The sequence below is a fragment of the Callorhinchus milii genome, unplaced genomic scaffold (assembly GCF_018977255.1).
Source record: "Callorhinchus milii isolate IMCB2004 unplaced genomic scaffold, IMCB_Cmil_1.0 Scaffold30, whole genome shotgun sequence".
NCBI classification, from domain to species: domain Eukaryota; kingdom Metazoa; phylum Chordata; class Chondrichthyes; order Chimaeriformes; family Callorhinchidae; genus Callorhinchus; species Callorhinchus milii.
In genome coordinates, this window is record NW_024704771.1 from 293,838 (window position 1) to 314,237 (window position 20,400).

At 50.7% G+C, this 20,400-nt stretch overlaps 2 protein-coding genes across 5 annotated transcripts in view; one reads left to right on the forward strand and one right to left on the reverse strand.

Annotated features, from left to right (window-relative positions):
- Positions 1-945: 945 nt before the first annotated feature.
- The window catches only part of LOC103172886 (E3 ubiquitin-protein ligase TRIM39-like), a 42,515-nt gene continuing 23,060 nt past the window's right edge, over positions 946-20,400 (forward strand). Inside the window, exons 1-5 of one of the 3 annotated variants that reach the window (XR_006085838.1) lie at positions 946-1,064; positions 1,156-1,316; positions 2,244-2,765; positions 3,696-3,791; positions 4,200-4,328. The gene's annotated coding sequence lies outside the window, so the exon portion shown is untranslated. Of the gene's footprint in view, positions 1,065-1,155; positions 1,317-2,243; positions 2,766-3,695; positions 3,792-4,199; positions 4,329-20,400 lie in introns of those variants that run through there. The other 2 variants (XR_006085839.1, XR_006085840.1) reach the window with 2 other exon arrangements.
- LOC103172151 (E3 ubiquitin-protein ligase TRIM39-like) overlaps positions 7,114-20,400 on the reverse strand; it is a 72,684-nt gene continuing 59,397 nt past the window's right edge. The window contains exons 1-10 of one of the 2 annotated variants that reach the window (XM_042344814.1): positions 15,083-15,203; positions 14,535-14,991; positions 13,296-13,427; positions 12,705-12,863; positions 11,279-11,801; positions 10,257-10,352; positions 9,567-9,797; positions 8,975-8,997; positions 8,301-8,416; positions 7,114-7,998 (exon numbers count right to left, since the gene is read on the reverse strand). In XM_042344814.1, coding sequence (XP_042200748.1) covers positions 7,478-7,998; positions 8,301-8,416; positions 8,975-8,997; positions 9,567-9,797; positions 10,257-10,352; positions 11,279-11,692 — 1,401 coding nt within the window. In that variant the 5' untranslated portion in view covers positions 11,693-11,801; positions 12,705-12,863; positions 13,296-13,427; positions 14,535-14,991; positions 15,083-15,203 and the 3' untranslated portion in view covers positions 7,114-7,477. Of the gene's footprint in view, positions 7,999-8,300; positions 8,417-8,974; positions 8,998-9,566; positions 9,798-10,256; positions 10,353-11,278; positions 11,802-12,704; positions 12,864-13,295; positions 13,428-14,534; positions 14,992-15,082; positions 15,204-20,400 lie in introns of those variants that run through there. The other variant, XM_042344815.1, reaches the window with a different exon arrangement.

The window sequence follows — 20,400 nt, forward strand, 5'->3', positions numbered from 1 at the left end:
TCGGAGCTCTGTCCTCGGTCGCCTCCTCTTCACCCTCCGCATGCGCCCCCCTTGGTGACGCCATCCGCAGACACGGGGTAAACTCCCACCTGTACGCGGCTGACACCCAACTCCGCCTCTCTGCCCCCACCCTCAACACCAGGACCACTGGCGTCCTGACCGACCGCCTGTCCAGCGCCTCGGGACGTCCTCCCGCCGTGAAAGGCGCTCGATATCAGTGTCATTTTGTTCTTGTTGTTGTTGTTGTTGGGTCTGTGGGGCTCAGACACGCGCTCTCTGCGGGATGTTATGAAGGGAAACGAGTCTTGTCTGTGTGTGCGATGGCGATCGCCGCGTCCCGGACAGTCACAGCTCTTCAGCCCTTATTGACCGGTCTTTCCCCGTAACCACTGGAGATCAGTTCTCTTCAGACAGTTCAGAAAAGGGAGGAACAGGAGACGAGAGAGTGACGGTTGGACAGGGAGCGCGGGGCGGGGGGGAGGAGATGATTGACGTGGACACGGGACCTATCAGAGCGCCACCAGTCACATTGACAACACGACAGACCAATGAATCGATCTGTCTGAGGAGGCGGGTGTTGGAGCGGACCAATCGGAAGCGGATGGGGGGAGGAAAGTGACGATACGACAGAGAGCGCGAGGCGGGGAAGGAGAAATGATTGACGTGGAAACGGGCCTCTGACAGCCAGCGTCTGATTGACAACACGACTGAGCAATCCGAAGCTCCAAATGAGAGGCGGGTGTTCATGATAACCAATGGAGAGCGAGTAGGCGGGGAGAGAGTGACGGTTGGACAGAGAGCGCGAGGCGGGGGGGAAGGGGTGATTGACGTTGAAACGGGGCTATCACAGCTCAGTGTCTGATTGACAAAGGATCTGACCATTGACAAACGACGACTGAGGAGACGGACGTTGGAAGGGACCAATAGGGAGCGAGTGGGGGGGGAGAGAGTGACGGTTGGAGGAGGAGGAGAAGCGCGGACATGGCGGCGGCGGCGAGGAGTTGAGCAGTCGGGGAGGGAGCGGCCCCGAGAGGCGGGACAACTCGGCGCTGATGGGGGATCGGGTCAGTGAGAGACAGAGAGTGTGTGTGTGAGAGTGTGTAACGCCGTCTCCCCCCGTCACTGAATCCCAGTTTTCCTGCCGTTTGTCTGCAGTTTGTTTCTGGTGGGAAATGGCGTTGTGGCCGCACCTTCTCGAGCTGCTGGTGACCGGGAGCAGCTGTTTTGCAGAGAGAGAGAGAGAGAGATGGAGCACTGGTGGGCAGCGCCTCCCCGTCTGTCCCCCCGTCCCCCGCTGCTTGTTTCTCAGCCCTGAGGTGAGCGGTGTCTGAGGCTGTGGCCTTCTCCGTCTGACGGCTGTTGTTGGGGCGTCTGAGAAGATCTGACACTGAGGACACTATCCCGGGGAAAGGTCATGGTTTCCGACTCCATTACAACCTCTGTTGTGTTCAAACAATATTTAACGATTGCTTAATTACTACATGTTCTTGTATTCGAGTACACATAGTATTTAAACAATATTAAGCAGATAAATCAGTGACTAATGGACAGAGAGTTTGTGTATATCGGTTTGATTTATGAAATGAAGTTGAAGAAACAAAAGTCAGCGACTTAGACTGTGGAAACATCAGAGAAGAGAAACTGATCGCATCTCAATCTCTCTGTTCGTTAATCACACTATTTGCTTAAGATGTTCATGAAATACTACATATATTTGTACTCATTGGCTATTGATTGACAGCATTGTATTATTGTGGGGTCATTTCGGGTAATGTTTGCGGCACTTGTGAGAGGAGCTGTTTACTGAGTAGTAAGTTGAAAACTAATTGTTAGTCAGTTGGCAGATCACTTTTCTGGGACAAATAATCCTTGAAAAATTCTGCAATAATTTTAATAAATCAATAAAATTTGGTCAATCAATCCACGATAACTGCTGTGTGGAGTTGGCTTCCGTGTTTCGCCGACAAAATATATCGTGAATTCACTTCATATTTTGTGAAACGCTTTGAGACGTCTCGAAGATGTGATCAGGCACAAAATAATAAGCAAGGGTTATTGTTATAATTATTACACTGTTGTAGTCAATAAAATTAACTTTCAGTAGCAGCGCTTTTAGACTTCTCGAAGATGTGATGAAGTGCCATATCAAATGCAAGGATTATTATTGTTATTATTAAACATTCTTAACATCAGACTTTACGAATAGCCAAATGTGCTAAACATCTGTGATCCTTTTGTCTCAGGTATCTGTCCCTTTAAACAGCAGTTGGTCTGTGATCCCCACCCACAAAGCCACGTCCTGGTTTGGGTAAAGGTGAAAGTCCCAAACAGAGCAAAGAGCTGATGGTGAAATAGCGTCTGTACAGGAACTGGAGAACCTGAGAAACTAAGCCACGTGTTCAATCTGTCTGGAGTTTTACACAGATTCGGCGACTATAGACTGTGGCCACAACTTCTGCAGAGACTGAATTTTACAGTGTTGGGGCACAGGGCAAGAAAGTGTGTCCTGTCCACAGTGCAGGCAGCAGATTCCCCAGAGGGGTGTTCGGCCCAACAGAACTCTGTCTAACATTGTAATGAGTGTTCAGAGACTGAGCCTGAATCCGAGGCTGGAAGAGGTGGGAATCCAGTGTGAAGAGCATGAGGAAAAGCTGAAACTGTTTTGTGAAATGGATCAAAGAGCAATATGTGTGGTCTCTGCAGTGTCCCATGATCACAAGGATCACACAGTCATTCCCATTAAGGAAGCTGCTGAGCTCCACAAGGTATGGAATTGATAATAATCCTGAAATTTCAGGTAGCGTCAGGAGTGCTTCAGAATATACTCTGAACATAGGACACAGGAGGAAACCATTCAGGTCTTGAAGCCTGTTTGCCAATGTATTAGATCATGGCTGATCTGTCCTTCAACTGTAAATCTCCACCTTTGCCCCATATCCGTTGATATCCTGACCTAACAAAAATCTTATCCACCTCAGTCTTAATCCACTGACTTTTGGGGCAGAGAGTTCCAGATTTCCACAAACTTTTGTGTTGAAAAATATGCTTCCTGATTTCACTGATGAAGGCCTAGTTCTAACTATAATATTATTCCCCTTGTTCTGGATTCTGTCACCAGCAGAAATACTGTCTCTGTAGCTGCTCTATTGAAATCCCTTATTATTTTAAACACCGCAATCAGTTCAGCCCTCAACCTTCTAAACTGAAGGGAATACAGACCAGGTTTATGGAGCCCTAAAGTGACCTGACTGTGAGCACAGCTGCCTATTTGCACACACCAATGTCCCACAACTTCCTGCCTCAGGCGCCACAATCTGATCCACTGAACCAGGTGTTTAATATGTAAGATTGGTTTGATGACCAATTTAAAGTTTAGTTTAGCAGATGAAGCTTTGGCAATGTGGTTTTACTTTATATGTGACGTATCAGGAAAGAGATGATATTGTGTACAGCTCGACACTGAGCAGGAATCTCGGCGGACTCTGGGTCAGAAGATTGTGTGTTCAAGCCCTGGTGTTGGCTGACTTGCTGACGGCATATTAGATAAATCAAGAAGTTCTGAGTGGACTCACCATCTGGCTGTGTTGATCGAGTGGAACAGAATATTACAGCTCTGACACACAAGTGGAATATTCTAAACCAGTAATAATGATTCTGTCCCTTCTCCCTGTTAACTTACATTCACTTTGTTTCAGCAAAAGCTGCAGAAAGCCCTGGAAACTCTTCAGAAGCAGTTGGATGAAATGTCTCAGTGTTAGAGAGAAGAAGGAACTACTCAACTGGAAGTGAAGGTGAGGGGTTTGTATATCACCTATGGGCCCATCCCTTTGATATTGCTGTCTGATAATCTTTCCCGCTCCTTTCAGCCAGGACCACCCTACAGATTAGGGCTTGGTATCGCAGTGTTAACAGGAGATGAATAGGTTTACTCACTGCCCACAGTGACTTGTTTGCCTATCCAGTCCTGCTGATGAACCAGGCTGGGCTGTACTGTTATCAACAGTGTTCTGGGATACTGCGGACCGGCCTGGCTCAGGAACTGGACAAGACCGTTCACAGAGTCCTGGCCCGATGCCGCCATTCCATTGCCAGACAGGTCACCTTGGAGCTAGTTCAGTTCAGGAGACCTCGCTACCCACCCACTCAGGAGGATATCACCAGGTTCTCGGGCAATGTTAACGTTGTGTTTATTGTGACAGAGACAAGCCGAGCGTCTGAGGAAGAACATCAACGCTGAATTTGCTAAACGTCACCAGCTGCTGACTGAGGAGCAGCGAGACCTGATCACCAAACTCAGACAGCAGGAGGAGGCCATCTTAGTCCAAATAGGAAACAATAAGAGCCACATTTCCAAGCAAATTACTTCTATTAACCAGAGAATAGCAGATATCGAGAAAAGACTGACTCTCCAGAACACCGAATTCCTGAAGGTATGTGGGCTGTGGTGCGATAGACAGATAGTGGGTTTGTTAATGCTGGTGTGTGTCTGGTGTGATAGACAGACAGGTGACGGTGTTAAAGCTGAATTTACAAAGAGATGCAGCCCTGGCCATAACGCCGACCTGACACTGACCCTCTGACACTGACCCCTGACAGGGGTGAGGGTGGCCAATCAGAGAGAGGGCTGAGGCTGACCAATCAGAGAGAGGGTACGGGGTTACCGGGCGGAGAGTGGAGGTTACGCAGGAACACAGAAACAGGAGGAGGCCATTCAGCCCCTCGAGCCTGTTCGGCCATTGTATAAGATCACGGCTGATCTGTACCTCAACCCCAGTTACCGGCCTTTGCCCCGTATCCCTTAACACCCCGACCTGACCAACATCTCCCCACCTCCGTCTGGACAGTGTGAATGGATCCAACCATAATCCACAGCCTTTTTGGGAGAGAGTTCCAGGTTCCCATTGACCTTTGGGTGAAAAACTGCCCCTAATTTCACCCGTAAATGTTCCGGCTCTAATAATAAGATGATGCCCTCCTTGATCTGGATTCTAATTTCTCTGTATCTACGCTATCAAATGTCTCTGTCATTTTAAAATCCTCAATCAGATCACCCCTCGTCCTTCTACACTGACGGGAATAGAGACCAAGTTTCTGTAACCTGTTATTGTGATTTAACCCTTTAAGCCCCGGGACTTCCTCCCGATGTGAAAGGCGTTATATACAAATGTCATTTTGTTTTGTGTTTTGTTGGTATCACAATAAAACGGACGGATGTACAATCTCTCCATGTGACGTGCGAGGCTGTGATGTCAGGATTGGATGTGATGAGATGTGAGACACGACACAGAATGAGGAACAGATGCAGGAGACTCCATACTGCGGTGTCACAGGGCGGGACAGTTTATATGGAGTTGTCACTGTTAATATCAGACTATATGGCGTTGTCCCTGTTAATATCAGACTATATGGATGTGACACTGTTTATACCACACTATACAGAGGTGTCACTGTCAATATCAAGCTATATGGATGTCTCTCTCTCTCTATATGCCTTTATTTCTGTATCTCTTTCTCTGACTGTTGTTCGGTATCTCTGTCTCTCTCTTAGTCTCTGTCTCTCAAGGTCTCTGTTGCTGCCTCTCTATGTTTCTCTGTGTCTCTCTATCTGCCATTCTCTGTTTCTCTCTGTGTCTCTCTCTGTATCTTTCTCTCTCTCTCTGTGTCCCCCCGGTTCCTGAGCCAGGCTGAGCCCACAGTCACTGTCTGCCACAGAGCGGCCCAGCCTGGCTCAGCAGGACTGGGAGGAACAGACCAGACCCTGGGACAGGGACTCTTCCCACTCAGTTCCTGTTGTGGGGTCCTGTAGCTTATTGGTTACTGCACTCGCCTCACAGGAGGACCCTGGTTTTATCCCTGAACAGGGTGAAAAGTTGGGCAAGTTTCCTTATTTCACACCACTCCTCTGTTTACCTGGCAGCAAGTAGGAACCCAGGTGTTAGATCACTTTCCAGGGTTAATAATACCTTCAAATTAAATAATAATTTGGTTATTCAATCCATGACACACGCGCACACACACACAGACAGACAGACAGCAGGCAGACTGTTAATATCAGTCTATATAGAGGTATCACTGATGACATACATAGACATGTACACACATTTACAAACACACACAAACTCACACATGTACATACACACATACAATCTCTCACACACACAAACAGACAACCACACATACACACTCACATTCAGACATACTACACAGCTTAGCTGCCCTCAACCAGAAACAACAACAACTTGCACTTATATAGCGCACTCCATGTAGGGCAGCGTCCCAGAGCTTAACAGTGATGGAGCCTGACTCCAAGCCGGGGGAGGGATTGGCGGAGGTGGCTGTAAGCACAGTCGAGAAGGAAAATTTTCAAGTAGAATTTTAAAAAGGGGAGTGCGGGGGCAAAGCGGAGGGATTGAGCGAGAGTGTTCCAGAGATTTCTGGCGTAGTGACTGAAAGCGCGACCTCCGATGACAGAGCGGAGAGTGCAAGGGACGCGAATGAGGCCGGTGCCAGTCGACAGTAGGCGCTGACTGGGTGATGGATTGGGGAGGTCGGAGAGGGAGGGAGGTGCCAGGGAGTGAAGGGCGAGAGTGAGAGGACCTTGAGGTTGGTCGGTTTGGTGATGAGGAGCCCGTGGGGCCCGGGCCAGAGCTGCTGAGAGGTGGGGACGGAGTTTGGTTGGGGTCAGTCTGCGGGCGGCAGAGTCTGAATGAGCTGATCTTGTGAATGGTGGCGCGGGGGAGACCGGCGAGGAGTGGGTTGGAGGAATCCGGGCGGGAGGTGACAAACACGTGCCCGAGGGTTTCGGCCGCAGTCGGGGTCCGGGACGGTCGGAGGCGCGCAATGTGGCGGAGGTGGAGGAAGGTGGTCCTGGTGGGGGACGGGATGTGGGGGAGGAAGGACGGTGGGGGTCGAGCCGGACCCCGGGGTTGGGCACTGGTTCGGGGAGTCTGAGGGAGAGTCCGGGGCGGTTGAGGAGCTCAGATCCTCAGGAGTGAAGGCGGTGACGGGAGCCGAGGAGTATGGCTTCCGTCTTGTCCACATCCAGCGGCAGGAAGTCTGCGCTGATCCGGGCCCTGAGTGAGCGCGAACTGATCAGAGAAACACAGAGAGAGATTGACTTTCACGAGTTTTATTAATTATCTGATCACTCGGAATGTGTGTGAGAGACCGAGAGAGAGAGACTGAGACCCACACGCGCTCACACACCCACACGCTCTCACACTCCGTCTCACTGACCCGATCCGCCATCAGCGCCGAGTTGTCCCGCCTCTCGGGGCCGCTCCCTCCCCGACTGCTCAACCCCCCACTGCCGCCGCCGCCGCCATGTCCGCGCTTCTCCTCCTCCTCCAACCGTCACTCCCCTCCCGCCCACTCGCTCCCCATTGGTCCTTTCTGAACACCCGCCCCCTCAATTGGATCGTCCCATTGGTCCGCCGAGATGTCAATGTGACCCGTTGCGCTCTGATAGGCCCCGCGGTCAGTGTCGGGGGTTCAGTGTCAGGTCAGTGTGACACCATGTGCTGAAGTACGGGAAGAGTTTCCCAGTGAACGTGTGGGTGAAAGTGAAGAGGTGAGACATGTGTTCAGCGTCGTACAGCGACACCTGTCCTCCCGCATAGTCCAGGTACACGCCCAGCACCCGGGGGGTCACCCTCAGGGGGAGGGGGGTACGAGGTGAGGTTAGAGCTTTATATTCCCCATTGTACAGCCTCACAGCCCAGACTCCAGTCTCAGGTCCATGTGTGAACCACCTCTTCCTGGGCACAGACTCTCGGGCCACCCCCACTATCCAGTATGTGCTGTTCCCCACCTCCACCTCCCAGTAATGTCTCCCTGATGTGAACCCCTCAGACCCCAGGACACTGGGCCAGAAACTGAACCTCTCCGGGGTGTCAGGAAGCTGCTGTTCTCTGTCACCGAGTCTCACTCGGGTCCGGTCCTCAGACAGGATGAGCCGGGGATGGGCTGTGTTAGGATCCAGAGTCAGAGAGGCTGGAGCTGAAACAGAGAATGTTGACATGTTGGAGATCGTGTGGTGAACGGTTGACATTATATTTCAATGGTTCATTCAGTGAGGTTTGGATTCCTGCTCTGTGTGTCTCAGGTTACATGTGGGACACCAGTAATGTCTGGCTGTGACCCGGGGCCCGGCCACCGCAGGGCTGAGGTGGGCTGAGCTCCCAATGATCTTATTCAGCATTCCCGACCGAGGGGATGAGGAGTGAGAACAAGACATTTACTGCACATCTATTCCCAGAGTCAGACTCCGATCACAGGAACACAGTAAGAGCCAGTGTTACCTGCAGTGATGCCCTTTAAAAGGAGTTTCCACTCTCTGCTCTGCAGAGGTCCAATGAGGTCCCTCTCAGCCACATCAACAGACACTTTTGTGGGTTTCTTGATGTCAACACCAGACCTGGGCACAGATAGAGATTTGTTTAATTAAATTCAGACACAACATCGATGACTCAGGTGAGATTTTCACCATCACCACAACTGTGGAGACCTGTTCCTCAGTGGTTAGAGCGCTCGCCTCACAAGCCAGAGGACTCTGGTTCGATTCCCGGGTAGGACAAAACATTAGGTAAGTTTCCTTACTTCACACCTCACTACTTTCCTACTTACACGTAGTAAGGACCAAGTTGTTCGTCGATTGGCGGATCAATTTTCCAGGGATAATTACATTTTTTCTTCGGGACACTGCTGTGCGCAATGGACTGCATTGTTTCTCCCAAAATATATATAATCAGTTCCCTTTATGGCATATTCTATTAAGATCTGATAAAGAACTCTATCAAATGATAGGATTATTATTATCATCACAATTCCCTGTAGAATTTGAAGATAGATTGGACATATATAATGTTCTGGGCTCTCTCACACAAATGTTTCTCTATGACTATTAGCACTTTCTGCTACACAAAGCGATTAGGGAATGTCACTAACTAGATGGACGTAAGGAAAGATTACAGAACTGTCAATGATGGATTTGATATCCTGAAGAAAGAAAAGTAAGGAGAGTTAGAGTCCATCTTGCACACAGCCATCGAGATGAATTTGTACAGGTATTAGGCAGCTTAATGCTGTGATTCATGTTAAATTAAAATAAACTGATAATTCATCTCTCCAAGGGAACAAGTCTCAGTCACAAGATGTCAGGAATGGCCAGTTAGGCATATGTATAAATCCATAAATAAATGAGGTCGGGATAGTTGAGAAGGTGATGACGTCAGAGGTCGTGACAAGTTAAGTCAGTGTCATGTTATCAGCAATCTACTGTTTTAATGAATTAAAACTAAATTTCTGATCTGAGTTACAGCAGATTGTAGTAACTCAATCATATCAGCTTTTCATAGATTCACAAAATGTTACAGCACAGAAGGAGGCCATTCAGCGCATCGAATCTGTGGGGCTCTTTGACAGAGCGTCATTTTCACTAAAACCCGTCCTCCCCCAAAACAAACACAAACACACACAATCCTTCCCCTTCGTCTACATCTCTTTCTAAATTCAGCATTAACACCGTCACCTGCCTGTCTATCACACCAGACACACAGCCTATGCACCTTCAGGAATTCGGTGTTCTGGAGAGTCAGTCTTGTCTGGATTTCTGCTATTCTCTGATTAATAGAAGCAATTTGGTTGGAAATGTCACTCTTATTGTTTTCTATTTGTCCTAAGATGGCCTCCTCCTGCTGTCTGAGTTTGGTGATCAGGTCTCGCTGCTCCTCAATCAGCAGCTGGTGACGTTGAGCAAATTCAGCGTCGATGTTCTTCCTCAGACGCTCGGCTTGTCTCTGTCACAATAAACACAACGTTAACATAATCCGACACAAGAACAGGGGCTCGGCCTGTCAGTCACGGTTACATTGCCCATGAACCTGGTGATATCCTCCTGAGGAGGTGGGTAGCGAGGTCTCCTGAACTGAACTGCTCCAAGGTGACCTGCCTGGCAATGGAATGGCGTCATCGAGAGAGGCCTCTGTGACGGTCTCTTGTCCAGTTCCTGGGCCAGGCCGGTCCACAGTATCCCAGGGCACTGCTGATAATGCCACAGCCCAGACTGGCTCATCGACAGGACCTGGATAGGCAGGTGAGTCACTGTGGGCAGTGAGTAAACCAACTCATCTCCTGCTAACTCTGCAATATCAAGCCGTAACCTGCAGGGTGGTCCTGGCTGGAAACAGCGGGAAAGCTTGTCACACAGCAATATCAATGGGATGGGCTATATCAGAGCTGATATACAAACCCCTCACCTTCACTTCCAGTTGAGTAGCTCCTACTTCTCTCTGACACTGAGACATTTCATCCAACTGCTTCTGAAGGGTGTCCAGGGCTTTCTGCAGCTTTTGCTGAAACAAAGTGAATGTAAGTAAACAGGGAGAAGGGCCAGAGTCATTATTGCTGGTTTAGGATATTCCACTTGTGTGACAGAGCTGTAATATTCCTTTCCACTCGATCAACACAGTCAGATGGTGAGGCCGCTCAGAACTTCTGGATTTACCAAACATGCCGTCAGCAAACCAGCCAACACCAGGGCTCGAACACACAACCTTCTGACCCAGAGGCCGGCGAGATTGCTGCTCAGTGACCGGCTGTACACAATATCATCTCTTTCCTAATATGTCACTGGAATGCAACAGCACATTGACAAAGCTTCATCTGCTGGACTAAACTTTAACTTGGTCAGCAAACCAATCTTGCATATTAAATGCCTGGTTCAGTTGATCAGATTGTGGCCTCTCAGTCAGGAGGATGTGGGACATCAGTGTGTGCAAATAGGCAGCTGTGTTCACAGTCAGTTCACGTTAGGGTTGCATTACCCTGGTCTGTATTCCCTTCAGTTCAGAAGGTTCAGGGCTGATCTGATTGAGGTGTTTAAAATAATAAGGGATTTCGATTGAGCAGCTACAGAGACAGTATTTCTTCTTGGACAGAATCCAGAACAAGGGGAATAATTTTATAGTTAGAACTAGGCCTTCATAAGTGAAAGCAGGAAGCATTTTTTCGACACAAAAGTTTGAGGAAATCTAGAACTCACTCCCCCAAATGTCAGTAGATTAAGGCTGAGGTGGATAGATTGTTATCAGGTCAGGGTATCAAGGGATATGGGGCAAAGGTGGGGATTTACAGTTGAAGTACAGATCAGCCATGATCTAATGCATTGGCAAACAGGCTTCAAGGCCTGAATGGTCTCCTCCTGTGTCCGATGTTTACAGTGTATTCTGAAGCACTCCCGACGCTGCATGAAATTTTAGTATTATTTTCAATTCCATACCTTGTGGAGCTCAGCAGCTTCCTTAATGGGAATGACTGTGTGATCTTTGTGATCACGGGACATCGCACAGACCACACAGATCGCTCTTTGATCCATTTCACAAAACAGTTTCAGCTTCTCCTCATGCTCTTCACACTGGATTCCCACTTCTTCCAGCCTCGGATTCAGGCTCAGTCTCCGAACACTCTCAACCATGTTAGACAGAGTTCTGTTGGGCCGAACACTCCTCTGGGGAATCTGCTGCCTGCACTGCGGACAGGACACGCTTCCTTGTCCTGTGCCCCAACACTGTAAAATACAGTCTCTGCAGAAGTTGTGGCCACAGTCTATAGTCACCAGATCCGTGTAAAACTCCAGACAGATTGAACAAGTGGCTTCATTTCTCAGGTTCTCCAGTTCCTGTACAGACGCCATTTCACCATCAGCTCTTTGCTCTGTTTGGGACTTTCACCTTTACCCCAAACCAGGAAGTGGCTGTGCGGGTGGGGATCACAGACCAACTGCTGTTTAAAGGGACAGACACCTGAAGACAAAAGGAACACAGATGTTTAGCACATTTGGCCATTCGTAAGGTCTGATCTCAGAATGTTTATTAATAATAATGATAATCTTTGCATTTAATATAGCACTTAATCACATCTTCGAGAAGTCTAAAAGCGCTGCTACTGTAAAGTTAATTTTAATGACTACAACAGTGTAATAATCATAATAGTAATAACCCTTGCTTATTATTTTGTGCCTGATCACATCTTTGAGACGTTTCAAAGCGCTACACAGAATATCATATTTGGTCGGCGAAACGTGGAAGACAATTGCACACAGCAGTTTCCCACAGGAAATCGGGATTGATTGACCAAATTTTATTTATTTATTAAAAATACTGAAGGATTTTTGAAGGATTATTAGTCCCAGAAAAGTGATCTGTCCACTGACTAACAATCAGGTTTCAACTTACTGCTCGGTAAACAGAGTCATGGGGTAAGGAAACTTGCCCAAAGTTTCGCATTGCTGGGAATCGAACCCAACTCCTCTGACAAGTGCTGCAAACATTACCCTAAAGGACCCCACAATAATACAATTCAACTTCATTTTATCAATCAATAGCTAATGAATAAAAGTACACAAAGCATTTAATGAACATCTGAAGCAAATAAAGTCGTGACTACGAACAGAGAGATTCTGAAGCAATCAGTTTCTCTTCTCTGATTGTTCCACAGTCTAAGTCCCTGACTTTTGTTTCTTCAACTTCATTTCATTTTATAAATCAAACTGACAAACTCCATTTCTCTATAGGTTAGTCACTATTTTATCTGCTTAATATTGTTTAACAACTATGTGTACTTCAATATAAGAACATGTCGTAATTAATCAATATTTATATATTGTTAAACACAACAGAAGCTGTAATCGAGTCGGAAACCATGACCTTTCCCCGGGATAGTGTCCTCAGTGTCCGATCGTCTCTCCCTCTTTCTCAAACAGGATCTGCTGCTCTCGGCCTCACCTCCACTGGTCGGTGGTGTTTGGAGCTCAAACCCTCACCGGTCGCTCCACACTCCATGTCGCCGCTTCTGTTCCCTCAGACCTGATGGCCTGTGCTGGTCAGCGTGAGCGAAGGTAAAGCCACCGCGGTCTGACCCGGGGCTGAGCTCCGCTTCTGAGCACATGTCCCATTTTCCCGGGAAGACGGTCGTCTCTCTGGGATTCCAGTCATCGGGTCCTCGAGCGCAGACGCTGTTGTTGTTGAACGGCCGTCAGACGGAGAAGGCCACAGCCTCAGACACCGCTCACCTCAGGGCTGAGAAACAAGCAGCGGGGGACGGGGGGACAGACGGGGAGGCGCTGCCCACCAGTGCTCCATCTCTCTCTCTCTCTGCAAAACAGCTGCTCCCGGTCACCAGCAGCTCGAGAAGGTGCGGCCACAACGCCATTTCCCACCAGAAACAAACTGCAGACAAAAGGCAGGAAAACTGGGATTCAGTGACGGGGGGAGACGGCGTTACACACTCACACACACGCTCTCTCCTGCCTCTTGTGGGGAGAGCACATCCCAACCTGATTGGTTACTGTGGGTAAAGCCCCGGCCAATCACACGGCACATGTTCCCTGGTGCTCTCGCTGATTGGCTGACAGTATTGGGTGTGTTTACCTGCAATGGTCAAACCCCAACAGCTCTCAATGTGATTGGTGCAAACTCTCAGCTTTGGCTCCAGTTCCTTCCTGGTCCCCAATTAGAAGCCACTGCACATTCCCGGTGAACAACCGGAGGCCTCGAGGGCAGCAGCGGCTCAGGATCTCTGCAGCGTTAGTGTTTTACTGTCACTTTTTCCTGACATTGGGCTGTGAGTTCAGTCTAACCCGAGGGGGGGCCCGAGCTCTGTGATAGAGGGCAGAGTGGGAGCCGCTGAACCGAGCGAACCCCCACAGCGAAGGAGACGGGAATAAAAGAGCAGCGCCTGAAACAAATGGGAAGCTTGATGTTGGTTGGACGGACCAATGGGGAGCGAGTGAGTGGGGAGACAGTTAGGGTTGGAGAGCGAGCGAGCGGGTGGGGAGAGATTGAGGGTTGGAGAGCGAGCGAGCGGGTGGGGAGAGAGTGAGCGAGCGGGTGGGGAGAGAGTGAGCGAGCGGGTGGGGAGAGAGTGAGCGAGCGGGTGTGGAGAGAGTGAGCGAGCGGGTGGGGAGAGAGTGAGAGTTGGGGAGAGAGTGAGTGGGTGGGGAGAGAGTGAGCGGGTGGGGAGCGAGTGAGCGGGTGGGGAGCGAGTGAGCGGGTGGGGAGAGTGTGAGCGGGTGGGGAGAGAGTGAGCGGGTGGGGAGAGAGTGAGCGGGTGGGGAGAGAGTGAGCGGGTGGGGAGAGAGCGAGCGGGTGGGGAGAGAGCGAGCGGGTGGGGAGAGAGCGAGCGGGTGGGGAGAGAGTGAGCGAGCGGGTGGGGAGAGAGTGAGCGAGCGGGTGGGGAGAGAGTGAGCGAGTGGGTGGGGAGAGAGTGAGGGTTGGAGAGAGAGCGAGCGGGTGGGGAGAGAGCGAGCGGGTGGGGAGAGAGTGAGCGGGTGGGGAGAGTGAGCGAGTTCGCGGGGGAGGAGGAGAGACGGTTAATTTTGTGACCAATTGACAACATCCTCGACCGATGAGAAACTCGGATGGAGGGGTCGGGTATTGTAACGGGACTGCGAGCGCGGACTGGAGAGGCAGAGAGCCCGACCGACTGACCGGCGCCGCGCACAGCGACTTGGCCGCAAAGCAGTCACTACACCTCACCGCGTATCCCGCGAAGCCCTTTCGAGACGTCTCGATGACGCGATGAGCCGCGGTGTCAAAGGCCGGGATTATGATGGCTGTGGTTGTGATGATGGCCTGTGCTGGTCAGCGTGAGCGAAGGTAAAGCCACCGCGGTCTGACCCGGGGCTGAGCTCCGCTTCTGAGCACATGTCCCATTTTCCCGGGAAGAGGGTCGTCTCTCTGGGATTCCAGTCATCGGGTCCTCGAGCGCAGACGCTGTTGTTGTTGAACAGCCGTCAGACGGAGAAGGCCACAGCCTCAGCCACCGCTCACCTCAGGGCTGAGAAACAAGCAGCGGGGGACGGGGGGACAGACGGGGAGGCGCTGCCCACCAGTGCTCCATCTCTCTCTCTCTCTCTCTCTGCAAAACAGCTGCTCCCGGTCACCAGCAGCTCGAGAAGGTGCGGCCACAACGCCATTTCCCACCAGAAACAAACTGCAGACAAAAGGCAGGAAAACTGGGATTCAGTGACGGGGGGAGACGGCGTTACACACTCACACACACACACTCTCTGTCTCTCACTGACCCGATCCCCCATCAGCACCGAGTTGTCCCGCCTCTCGGGGCCGCTCCCACCCCGACTGCTCAACTCCTCACCGCCGCCGCCATGTCCGCGCTTCTCCCCTCCTCCAACCGTCACTCTCTCCCCGCCCACTCGCTCCCTATTGGTCCTTACACAACATCCGGCGGCCCGATCTGCGTTTGTCAGTGGTCAAAGCTTTTGTCAATCAGACACTGCGCTGTCATAGTCCCGTTTCCACGTCAATCACCCCCTCGCGCTCTCTGTCCAACCGTCACTCTCTCCCCGCCCTCTCGCTCCCCATTGGTCCCCATGAACACCCGCCTCTCAGTTGGAGCTTCCGATTGCTCAGTCGTGTTGTCAATCAGACACTGGCTGTCAGAGGTCCGTTTCCACGTCAATCATCGCCTCTCTTCCCCGCCTCGCGCTCTCTGTCCAACCGTCACTTGCCTCCCGCCCACTCGCTCCCCATTGGTCGTTTCCAACACCCGCCTCCTCAAACGCTTCGATCCATTGGTCCGCTGTGTTGTCAATGTGACTGATGGCGCTCTGATAGGCCCCGTGTCCACGTCAATCATCTCCTCCTCCCCCCCCCCGCCCCGCGCTCCCTGACCAACCGTCACTCTCTCGTCTCTGTTCCTCCCTTTTCTGAAGTGTCTGAAGAGAACAACAACAACAACAACAACAAGATTCCATTTATAAAGCGCCTTTCACGTCAGGAGGACGTCACAAGGCGCTGCACAGTTGGGTCATGACCCGAGCATTGGGGAGATGGTCAGGGTGAGGGGAGGGAAGGGAGGGAGGGAGCGAGGTGGGGGAAATGGTCAGGGTGAGGGGAGGGAAGGGAGGGAGCGAGGAGGGGGGAAATGGTCAGGGTGAGGGGGGGGGAGGGGAGGGGGGAAATGGTCAGGGTGAGGGGAGGGAAGGGAGGGAGCGAGGAGGGGGAAGAGAGTGGAGAGCGGAGCTGAAGGCTGAAGGTCAAAGAGAAAGCTCTTGAGACCGGCCTTGAAGGAGGAAAGGGAGGAAGCGGCGAAGGCACTGGGGGATGGAGTTCCAGAGCCTCGGGGCTGAGAGGCTGAAGGCCCGACCACCGATGGTAGGGCGGTTGGGGCGGGGGACGTGGAGCAGACCAGAGCCAGAGGAACGGAGGGTACGGGCAAGTAGGTAGGGGGATAGTAGGTCAGAGAGGTAGGAGGGAGCGAGGCCGTAGATGGCCTTAAAGGTGAGGATGAGGATCTTGAAATCAATCCTCTGGGGGATGGGGAGCCAGTGGAGGCGAGTGAGGGTGGGTGTGGTGTGGTCGCGGTGTCTGGTGCGGGACAGTACACGAGCTGCAGAGTTCTGAATGACCTGCAGTGTGGAGGGAGGTGGCGGGAAGGCCGGCGAGGAGAGAGTTCCCATAGTCCAGCCTTGAGGTGACAAAGGCGTGGACCAGGGTTTCAGCAGCGTGAGGGGTGAGGTAGTGCCGTAGTCTGGCGATGTTCCGGAGGTGATGGAAGGCGGTACCAGTTGTGGTGCGGATGTGAGGGAGAAAGGACAGCTCAGGGTCGAACAAAACGCCGAGGTTCCTGACTGCTTTGAGAGGTGGAGAGTGCAGCCTTGGATGCTGATGGTGTCAGCGCCTGAGGTGCGGAGGCGCTGACGTGAGCCAATCAGGAGGGCCTCGGTTTTTCGCACGTTGAGCTGAAGAAAGTTGTCACTTGTCCAGGACTCGATGTCGGACAGGCAGCTGTCAGGACATCGGTGGTCGTGGAGTTGAGAGTAGAGGAGGAAAGGTAGAGTTGGGTGTCATCTGCATACATGTGGATGAAGAACTGATCTCCAGTGGTTACGGGGAAAGACTGGTCAATAAGGGCTGAAGAGCTGTGACTGTCCGGGACGCGGCGATCACCATCGCACACACAGACAAGACTCGTTTCCCTTCATAACAGCCCGCAGAGAGCGCGTGTCTGAGCCCCACAGACCCAACAACAACAACAACAAGAACAAAATGACACTGATATCGAGCGCCTTTCACGGCGGGAGGACATCCCGAGACGCTGGACAGGCGGTCGGTCAGGACGCCAGTGGTTCTGGTGTTGAGGGTGGGGGCAGAGAGGTGGAGTTGGGTATCAACCGCGTACAGGTGGGAGTTTACCCCGTGTCTGCGGATGGCGTCACCAAGGGGGGCGCATGCGGAGTGTGAAGAGGAGGCGACCGAGGACAGAGCTCTAAGGAACGCCGCACGAGGCGTACGTGCGCGGGGGCGGGAGGGGACGCCGTTTGCCGCGACCAAGTGGAGGCGGTGTGGAAGGCGGGACCTGAACCGGTCAAGGACAGAATGTTGACACACGAGGCAGTGATGGCGTCTGAGCCGCAGGTATTCACTTCAGGATTGAATCAGTTTCAGCGTTGGATTGAAAACACGCGCCGCCATATTCCTCTCCTCTTGGCTGAATTCTCTCTGTGTCACAGCATAAATGCACGTGTTTGTGGCACTGCTTGAAAGCGGAAGCATTCTTGCGGACTGATACAGGGCATAGAGATCAGGGGTCTGTCACCTGCGTAAGTATAGTCTGCGACTTTCCCATATATCACATATATAACACAGGTCATCCAAAGTAACATGAAACTGCCCGATATAGTGAACAGCAAAACAATAATTTTTTTCCTTTTCTCTGTCTCACGTCATTGCTATTCACATTTTTGTTTTGTCTTAGAAGCCGTCTGCGGATTATGTTGGCCACAATAATGTCTCTGATGGTTAGTACATTGAAGAGCAAAATCAGCAAATACAGAATGAATGGGATGACAATGATGTCGATCCAATTAAGCACTGCCCAAGCAGATGAAGTGTTGAAGGTTACTTTTAGTTTACAGAACCGCGGAACATTGTCTATTGTGAAAAAAGATTCATACGCAAAGAACCAGGGGATGTCGCTCAGACCGCACAGTACACACACAATACCTATAACCAAGGCTGCCGTTCTCTGCGTGCAATATTGTCTTTTCAGATTCTCACTGGAAATAATCAAACAGCGGTCAAATGTGAAGGCGACTGTTAACCAGACAGAGCTGTCGGAAGCTGTGGCAATTAGAGAGGTCCCGAAAGCACATACAGGAGTCAAATACAGAAAACCCAACAAGAAAATACAGATAATTAATCCGAGTTAATATCACATCACTGATAACCACCAGCAAATCCGCCATTGCCATAGCAATCAGGTAACGAGTGCCACAGGTAGGGAGACCAGGATCACAATCGCCAGGAAGTTACCTGTAGAATGATAATTATTAGTCAGACTCCGCATTATTTCTGGCACACACTTATGCTGAAATATATTTAAACTAGATTGAGAATTCTGCATGTACATGACCCATGGAATACATACTCTTCCGACAGGTGGAGTCCTGTAGCTCAGTGGTTAGAGCACTCGCTTTGCAAGCGAGAGACCTGAGTTCAATTCCAGGCAGAGGGCGAAATCTTGGGCAAGTTTCCTTACTCCACACAGAGCCTAATAATAATCCCTCCAAAACCAAAAACAATAATAAATTGGTCATTTTCAATCCACGACTGTTTGTGGGACATTGCTGTGCGCAATTGGCTGCCGCGTTCGCCCACAAATATACAGTCAATTCACTTTACAGTATATTCTGTGAAGCGCTTTGGGACGTCCTCCCGACGTGAAAAGCGCTATATCAAATGCAAGGATTATTATTATTATTATATAACACACCTCAGTATCAGACACAGTTTGCTGAGCAAAAGCTTGGGTACCAATTACTGGAGCTTAACCAACTACAACTGCACACAGTTTTTCAATTGAGAGCATTGCCTGTATGATGTCTATGTTTGTCCAGCTGGTACTGTTGGTGTCTGAGCTTTGGCTTTGCCATAAATGGCCCGAGTGAGAAGTCTGACTGACCCTTCCTAATATGCTGGTAATGATTGAGATCTGTATTACTGCAGACCCATGTGGATCAGGAATCGAAGGAGAGGGTTTGTACAGTGCCACACGGGTTTGATGCCATTTCGAAAATCTGTTGCCAATCACATCGTCTTGGGGCCAGTTCAAGGAAAGCCCACTTTACCTTCCCCCCAAGCACAATTAGCAAAGTGGTCATTTGACATTCATCAAGTCCAGGACCGAGCGCTAAGTAGGTGGGTGGCAATCACGTGGAACACCCTGTGAGCTTCCTGATGGACAGCACCGCTCAACAGGAAATATATTAGAGCTTTGGCACCATTTTCCTGCCCACATCTCAAACACACACATTGAATCATGGTGCCACCACTCGGCAGTGCGGAGCTTGGGCATCAGACGCTTACCTTGAATGCTAGAATTTAAAAGACTGCAGAGCTAAGTTTAAATAACGAGACTTTCCTCAAACCGCTTGTATATTCAAGCAATTGCAAATATATCACTGGGTTTACAGCATTGTATTGGAATAGGTAAGGCAGAGACATTGGGGGTAAACTATGCAATGTTGCTTAACATCTTTTGTTGTGATAAACACATCAACTTGGCTCAGTTGGTGTCACTCTTGCCTCTCCGTTCTGAGGTGGTGAGTTAAAGCCCACGCAAGGCTTTCAAACCGTTGATCAGACTGAAACTCCAGTGCATTGGAAGGTGAGCACTGGATTGTCAGAGGTGTTGTCCTTCAGGTGAGGCAGTAAATGCTCCCAAGTTCCTGGAATGAGGACGAAGATCCCCATGCTCCCATGGTCCTGGAACGAGTTGTCGCCTCCCAGCTGCGCTCTTTCCTCTCCAACCATTCACTATTCGAACCCCTCCTGTCAGGTTTCCGTGCTGCCAATAGCACAGAAACTGCCCTGGTCAAGGTCAGCAATGACATCCTGACCATCTGTGACCAGGGCTCCCTCTGCCTCATCGTCATCCTCGACCTATTGGCAGCATTCGATACAGTCGACCATGCTATCCTCCTCCACCGCTTGTCCTCCCACCTCAAGCTTCAAGGCACTGTCCTTGAATGGTTTAGGTCGTACCTCTCCCACCGTCTTCACTTTGTCTACACAAATGTTTTTTCCACTGCCTTGGAGTCCTCTGAACTCCTCTCCCTCTGGCCTTCAACCCTCACCGTCCCCTCTTCTGCTCTCACCCTCCTCCACAACACACTCTCCTCCACACTTGACACTCTTGCCCCTATCACCTCCCATACTGTCCCCTACTCTCGCTCCTCCCCCTGGTTCACCACCCACTTCCGCTCACTGAAGAGCCAGGTGCGGGCCGCTGAATGCACCTGGGTCAAATCTGGCTTAACGTTCCACCGACAAATCTGGATGGACTTCCTCAAAACCTACCGCTGCACTCTAGCCTCGGCCA